This window comes from Quercus suber, unplaced genomic scaffold (assembly GCF_002906115.3).
Source record: "Quercus suber isolate HL8 unplaced genomic scaffold, Cork oak 2.0 scaffold_208, whole genome shotgun sequence".
Lineage (NCBI taxonomy): Eukaryota > Viridiplantae > Streptophyta > Magnoliopsida > Fagales > Fagaceae > Quercus > Quercus suber.
This window is the reverse complement of record NW_027069666.1, coordinates 821,856-829,793: the sequence shown is the minus strand read 5'-3', so window position 1 is coordinate 829,793 and position 7,938 is coordinate 821,856. Positions and strand designations below refer to the sequence as shown.

General features: G+C 38.2%; 1 protein-coding gene across 2 annotated transcripts; it reads left to right on the top strand.

Annotated features, from left to right (window-relative positions):
- Nucleotides 1-305: 305 nt before the first annotated feature.
- Nucleotides 306-6,980, top strand: LOC112008668 (probable E3 ubiquitin-protein ligase BAH1-like). 2 transcript variants are annotated; one of them, XR_010631326.1, is made up of 7 exons: nucleotides 306-683; nucleotides 1,273-1,517; nucleotides 1,622-1,870; nucleotides 1,962-2,099; nucleotides 3,092-3,150; nucleotides 5,513-6,167; nucleotides 6,241-6,980. XR_010631326.1 is itself a non-coding variant. In XM_065779447.1 (6 exons), exons 1-6 carry the CDS (start codon nucleotides 503-505, stop codon nucleotides 3,278-3,280), a joined length of 930 nt encoding a protein of 309 aa, XP_065635519.1. In that variant the 5' UTR covers nucleotides 306-502; the 3' UTR covers nucleotides 3,281-3,425. The 2 variants fall into 2 exon arrangements, 1 of the variants encoding a protein (XP_065635519.1); XM_065779447.1 differs by lacking the exons at nucleotides 5,513-6,167; nucleotides 6,241-6,980 and adding an exon at nucleotides 3,223-3,425.
- Nucleotides 6,981-7,938: the final 958 nt, after the last annotated feature.

Genomic DNA, 7,938 nt, shown 5'->3' with positions numbered 1-7,938 from the left:
ATTTTTTCAAAATTATACTGTTTGGCAAATTTTGCCAATCTTTGTCCCTTCTAAAAAAGGGAAAAAAAAAAAAAAAAATTTGCCCGAGCAAGCGAATACTTTTTTTTGGAAGAAAGAAGAGCAAGCGAATACTCCAAAACTAAAGAAATCGCCATTTTCGTCAACTCAACCGCGCGTTTACATATAATCAATATTTTCAGGATTGTAAACGCGTGGTTGAGTTGACTATATATATAGAATCAATATTTTCAATATATATATTCACATTCGAACCGCGTTTTTGATCGTTGAGAGAACTGAGGAAGGTTCAGTGAAAAAAAAAAAGAAAGAACTGAGGAAGGTAAAAAAGAAGTTTTCAAAAATTTCTCACATTTCTTCATCAACCAACTGGTTTTAAAAAAGAAAAAGAAAAAAGAAAACCAAATACTGGTGAAAATATTAAAATCATTCAACATGTACGAAATCTAATTATTGAAAAAAAGAGAAAAAGTTGGGGAAAAAAATGAAATTTGGAGAGGCGTTCACGGAGTACCTGCATGGAGAACAGGACAAGTTCTTGGAAAAATGTGGGCATGTCGAATATAACACTCTCAAGAAAGTACTCAACACCTGTCGGAGCTGCAACGCTTTACGTCACTCTTGCACATCTGATTCTTCTGGCTCCCAACGCCAATCTTGCCCATGTAAGTTTTTTTTTTACCCAGAATTATTTTTTCAGCTATGGAGATGATGATTTTGAGAATAGTTTAGCTTTTTTTTTTTTTTTTTTTTTTTTTTTTTTTTTTCTTTAAGAAAAATCCTAAGAATCATGGGTAAACTCCAATCCAAGTTGAGTTTTTAGTTTTTGAGGAAAGGACTAAGAAATGTTAGTTTTAAATGGAGTCAACTGTCATAGGACATTCTTAAGTATTTGAAAAGTTTATATTATTGTCTTATTTAATTTTTTTTTTAATTGTACTAAATGTGAAATAATTTCTGCTTAAGAGTATCTGAAGGATGAAGGAAGAGGAATTTTTTGTAGGATTATTACATTCCCATTTGTGAGAATTCTGCATAAGGCTTAATTGAGACCTATAAAATATAAATAAACATATATATATATATATATATATGTATCAAGAAAAGCCATTTGGTTACAGGATTACTAAGGGATTCTGTAAGAAGGAGATATATATATATATATATATATATATAATTTTTGTTTGTGCCATCATTGATTTTTTTGCGTCTTTGACATACTCTAAAAGTTATGAAGCTTTGTGGAATTTGTAGTGTGTGATCAGAAGTTCATTTCTGAGTTGATGAAGGAAGCTTCACAAATAGCTGGATGCTTTAGCTCGAGAGTCAGGCATCTCCTTCATCTTCATGTTGCTACTGGAATGCAAAGATATGTATTGAACTTGCGTCGTTGTTTCAGGAATGATCAGCAAGCCATGGTACTAGAAGGATGGATGCTGATTGAATACGCTCTCATGAATGCGATTGCAATCAGAAAGATTCTTAAGAAGTATGACAAAGTATGCCCCCAAGTTGTCTATATCTACTAATTAGACTCACTGATTTTGTTGATATTTTTTCTGTATCAAACAATGATTTCGGTGATTTTAATGTCCTATTTTAGATTCATGGATCTGTAAACGGAAGGAATTTCAAATCCAAGTTGCGGGCTGAACATGTTGAGCTTTTGCAATCATCTTGGCTTATAGAATTGGACGCCTTTTACTTGAATTCTAATGGATCAGATGATGGAGACTTTAAGGAGTTTTCTAGTAACTTTTCCTGTGATTTCAATGCGAACCCACCTGTAATGACATTGATGCTTCCACATCTGATAAAGCTAGAATTTGATCTGACTTGTGCTATTTGCTTGGTGAGATCTTACTTTCAGTTATACTGCAAAGAAAACAAAATTTTGGATTTTGTATGTGTTCTCTTATGTCTATTTCATTACACTTTTACAGGATATTGTTTTTAATCCATATGCTTTGAGCTGTGGTCATCTTTTCTGTAAGTCCTGTGCTTGTTCATCTGCTTCTGTGTTTCTCTTTGACGGCCTTAGAGCAGCAAGTCCAAAGTCGAAGTGTCCAATATGCAGAGAGGTTTGTATTTAGTATATGAAGAACTTGGGCAGCACTAATTGATATAAAAAAACACCCCTTTCTATGTCATTTTTTTCTTGTCTTGCATTTATTTATTTTATCTAGGAAATGAAAAAAATTGATATTTTAAATTACAATTTGGCATTCCACTTTATGCAAACATATAAACTTGATCTTATTATACAATTGGTAGGTCCTTCTCACTTTCTTTCTCCATTTTAATAACAGATGCTTTCTCAGTTAAAGTTTGCGATTTACTTTCTTAAAAAGTACATTTGTAGTAAATGAGCAAAGTTCCATAGCACATGTTGAAATTTAAACAATTGGTTTCTATTTTTTTTTTCTAGCTAATTGAAATACAAAATTGTAGTTAGGTAATTCCGGTATGCTCAGACATGTCAGTTGGCGGGTGCAAGTTTGTGTTTTGAAAAAACATGTTAATAAACATAATCACTTTGTTATACAAATTGATAGAGCCTTGTCCTTTAACTTTCTCCTATCTTTCTGCCGCTTTTTTATTCATTGGATGCTTTCCTACCTACAATTCATGAATTCCTTTTTTTTTTTTTTTTTTTTAAGTATATTTCTAGTAAAGGAGCAGAGTTCCACAGCAGGTGTTGAATAGCCTACATATGAAAATTTATTAAAGATCTCCAAAAGTGAGTTGTGAATTTTGCATTATGTGGTGGATTTTTCTTTGTGGTGCAAGTTTATATTCTGGACTTAAACACGCTGAAGTTTAACTTGCATGGATTTGATAAAATATCATCCTTACAATCTTTCTTGAGTTTATCTTCTTTAGAAAACTAGTTGAAAGTTTAGATGCTAAATTTGCTTTTGAATCTCTCTCTCTCTCTTAAAAATAATATAAAATTTATGTCGTTGTTAACCTCAAATGTTATTTTGATATGCAAATTGTTAGATCTAAAAAAAATGAAGATTTAACATTAAAGTCATTTACTTGATCTCTTTCTTAAAATGCTCTGGTGTAGGTTGGAGTATATGCAAAACTAGTGCACATGTTAGAACTGGATATGCTCTTAAAAAGAAGGTAAGGAGATGTAAGCCTCCTTTCTTTGTATAAGAAAACGTTATCAGTATTGACCCTTGAAAGTTCTTATAGGTGCAAAGACTATTGGAAGGAGAGACTAACTGCGGAATGTGCTGAGATGTTGGCTTAATCTAAATTGCATTGGGCCAAAATTGCATATGGGTATTGAATGTGTGTTTATCTGATAAAACAAGAAAATTCATGTAGTACTAAAAAATTGCGGCGGATTTGGTTGTAGCTTGGAGCCTAGTAGCATCTTTAGTCAGGTTTACTTGTGAGTAGCTTGTGAAAATGCTTTACTTTAACATTTGAGGAAGACATCTATTTTTTCCTAGTTACCATGATGATGCCGAAAAATCACTAGTGAGCCAAACAGTTCTCACACACTTGAAACAACACTTGCATAACAAAAAGAGAAAACTTAACAAAGGGCACCAGTGTGGTGCCGACCAACTACCCTCCGAAGGTCAAGTTAGAACTTTTCTCACAAATCTAGAGTGCTAGAGTTGGGGTAAATTATGCTTACCTTGATTTATGAGGGTCTTAGGTTTTTATAGTAGTAGAGGGTTGACCTTCTCTCATTGGGCTAGAAGCCTTTTCCTTATAGGAGTCTTTATGAGCGTATTTGGCGGAACCCTTTCCTTGTAGGAGTCCTTTTGATTAGCACCAAACGTGAAGCACAAGATATTTCCTTATATACGCAAACGTGGAGATCAAGCAAGGCCATGCCAGGGTCGTTAGCTTCTCTTAATCCTTCAGCTTTATTGGCGTCAGCTATTTGACAGCATCGGCTCTGAGGTGCGCCTCGTAGACTTCCTAACATAGCCTCTTGCCAATGGATCTTGTCGGGTTTATTTGGAGTGTCATTTTATACCTTTGCAAGGGTAAGTATTACTACTACAATTTATCCATATCAGCTGCCCCCTACTCCATATCCTTGTCAGCTTAAACTGACAGGTTATGGAGTTTAACTTTTATTGCTAATTTCCTTTTTGGTTAGGAGAGAGGGAAAACCACTTATGTGCAGCTCCTCGAGCAGCCTCTATTAAATGCTCAGACACATGGCGCATTCTGATTGGCTCCACTTCTAGACGGGGGCGACGCTTCGTCTTCCGTGCCTTTATATATACTTTGCCCCCCTCCCTCACTTATCTCATTTCATCCTTGCTAATTTCTTGAGAGAGAGCCCGTTGCCTTTCTTCCGTCAGTTTGATTCCGTTGCTTTTGTTGTTACTGTTGCTTTTGAAGCTGTCATTTGTTTAAGGACACATACTCGTAAGTTCTCTTTCTCCTCTGCCTTGTGTGTATATATATATATATATATTTTTTATTCTAGTTGATTAACTCCATAGCGAGGCCGTCAACTTAGGTTCTTAGAGTGAATTTGTCGCTTGTAGGTAGTTAGATGTATAGTGAAGCGATGAGTGAACAGTCATCGATCTGCGAAGGAGCAGGCTACGACGAAGTATTTGGTTTAGGTCATAAGCCTGAGGATTTCTCTTGGTTGTCAGAGAGGGAAATGTCAACCCAATCTCTTGATGACGACGTCGAAATTTATGACAAGGAGAATGAGGAGGTAGTAGGCGAGGATGAAGGGGAGCGAGAAAGTGACGGGGATGAGGATGAGGGTGACGAGGAATCCTATGAAGGGACCTTAGGAAGTCTCGGAGGCAACTGTCCCTTCATCCTTCCCAAGGATTGGTCCATCAATAAATTTCTACCAAAAATGAGTGACAGGGTCTTTAAGGAGTTACGTACCTATTACTAGATCCCAGACCATATCCCAATCCGTCTCCCTAAGAAAAATGAAAGGTGTTATATGGGGAGGACTGCAGACGTCAGCATGTATGACGCCATGTTTACTGCAAGACAAAGTCTACCACTGACGGCTTTGCACCGTCAACTGGCTAATTTCATGGGGCTGTCTATCAGCCAAATCGTTCTGAATGCTTGAAGGATCTTTATAGGTGCTAAGATCCTATGGGGCCATCTGAGTGGTGGGAACCGTTAGCTTTCGTTGGACGAGTTCTTCTATTGCTATAGACCCTAGCACATCGTCTCTTGCAAGGGGACATATCATTTTGCCGCCCGGGAGAAGGACTTGAGACTTGTGTCTGACATGCCAAACTTTAACAGGAACTGGAAAAGTAGATACTTTTTTATTGAGGGGATGGATTGGGTATGTTGTCCAGAAGAATAGGTTACAATGCCCCATGGTTTTGACAATACCTGAGGAATAGTTAAAGATTCAGGTTTAGCATCGATGACTTTCGTTTGTTTTTAACCTTGTCAGCTTTTGCTTCTATTACTTCATTCATTTTTGAAGTGCTTTAAATGTCGTCATTTTTCTTTTCTTTTCTAGCCAGCGCTCGTCCTCACATAACTGATGAGCATGAGGCATTCATTCGTCGGGTTCTCAACATCCCATATGAGCAATGGAAATGTAGGGACTTAAACACCCTCGACACTCTTCATCTATATTATGGGGGCCCGGAACCGATGTCTGAAGCTTGTAGATTGAACGAATACTCTCGCCATCATAAGTGGATTTTCTAATTTCCTCCTCAGTTTTATTATTATTGTTTGCTTTTTCTAATGCACGTTAGTTGTCTTTTGTAGAAATGGAGGCAGCCAGACAGAGGGTGAGGGCCGCTGCTACTGGTAAGGAGGAAGAGAGGAAAAATAAGGTAGGGGAGTCCTTGTCAGCCCCTAAGGCCGTTGGTAAGGGGGTGACTAAGAGGAAAGGTGACGGGAAGGACTACCATCCATCAAAAAAGGCGTCTATCACTCCTGGAGAGAAGCTTCCTAAGAAGCCGTCACCTCTAAAGCACGGGGTTGGCAAGGGGTTGATGATGACGCTCGGCCCTGTCACTCAAGATTTTGAGCATCATCTCCTTACCCACAAGGATTTTACTATTGAGATGCTTGAGTCCATTATCAAAGATAAAGACGTAGATCTTTGTGTTGGCCAGGCAACGGGGGAGCTGGGGGATTCAGGCCTCTCTGACCTCGCTGAGGTAAGTACTTCTCATTCTTTCTTTTATTTATTCATTTTCATGCTAACTAGCTGACAATTGCTTTGTCTTGTAGGTACTGGTTTGTATGAAGGCTTTACAAGTCAAGGGTGTTGAAAACGAAGGGGTGATTGCCCATCAGCAAAAGCGTATCAAGAACCTGACCGACGGGTAAGATTAGTACAAGGACACCCTCCGTACCCTTAACAAGGAGGTGAAGAAGTTGAAAGAGAAATTGGAGGAGGAGGGTCATCAGAGGAAAAAAGATCAAGAAGCCAAGGAGACGATAGAGAAGGAGTTGACTGCTCTACTGGGCTAGGTGGAGACAGCCAAGGTCGACGCTGTAAAAGATTTCAAGGAGTCACAGGCGTACATTGATTCCTGTGTCAAATATTATGGTGTGGGGTTTGAGGATTGCCTTAAACAGGTTAAATCCAATTACCCAGACCTGGATTTGACGAAGGTCTCAATGGAAGATCCCTTGCCATCGACACCTGTAGGCGACGCTGTTCCTGAAGAGACTGATGACTCTACCGAGTTAGAGTGGGATACCTGTGATGACAGTGTCGTCCTTGCTCAGCTTGCCACAAATCCCCTCGTCGTTCCTCAGACTTCGTCGGCCAATCCTCCTATTGCTGATGATTCTCCAACTCGGGATGCTTCAAACCTCCTTTCCGAGGGTGACGAGGTCCCTCAAGACCCCCGGCTTCATGAACTTAGCATTTTCTTTCCTTTGTATTGTAAATGTAGTCTAATTTATGGACGATGCCCTTTTTGCTTTTTCTTGGGCTCTTTTTGTAAAACTTCATTTTATTTATGGTATTTCATATCTTTTCAAATACATGTTGCTTTATTGGTCTATATGCTCGTGATATGTTTTCATAAGCTTAGAGACGCACCTGTCTACTTTTAAATGATATGCTTGTCCACCTAAGGACTACAGCTTTCAGGTTCCCTTACGGCCTGGACTTGTTGATTTGTAGGTCTAATGATTTCATTTTTGTGCCTTCCATTGAACTCGCCTACTTAGTTATAGGTCCGTTCACTTGTTGTGGTCTTTAAACTTATCCTGACGGGATGAGCCTGCTTATGGACTTAATCATGGACCCGTCTACTTAGTGAGGTCTATCCACTTGTTATGGATTCGTCCATTGTCTTGTGGACTTTATTTTTGTTTTGAAAAGAACTTGCCCATTTTATGGGCTAATGAACCCGTCCACTTTGTGGACTTGTCCATTTTATGGTTTTGCTAATAGCCTCATTTACTTTCATGGACTTGCCAATAAGCTTGTCCACTTTGTGGATTTAAACTCGTCCTTGGACTCATCCTTTCTATGGCTTTAAACTTGTCCACTTGGTGGACTTGATAATATTTTATCCTTCTGGGATGAAGTCGTCCACTTTATGGACTTTAATAAATTCATCCACTTTATGGACGATAATAATAAGCTCGTCCACTTTGTGGACATGATAATATTTCATCCTTTTGGGATGAAGTTGTCCACTTTATGGACTTTAACAAACTCGTCCACTTTATGGACAATTATAACAAGCTCGTCCACTTTATGGACTTGATGCTATTTCATCCTTCTGGGATGAAGTCGTTCACTTTATGGACTTTTATAAATTCGTCCACCTTATAGACAATTATAATAAGCTCACCCACTTTGTGGACTTGATACTATTTCATCCTTCTAGGATAAAGTCGTCCACTTTATGAACTTTAATAAAATCATCCACTTGATGGACAATTTTCTATAGACGAACACCTTGG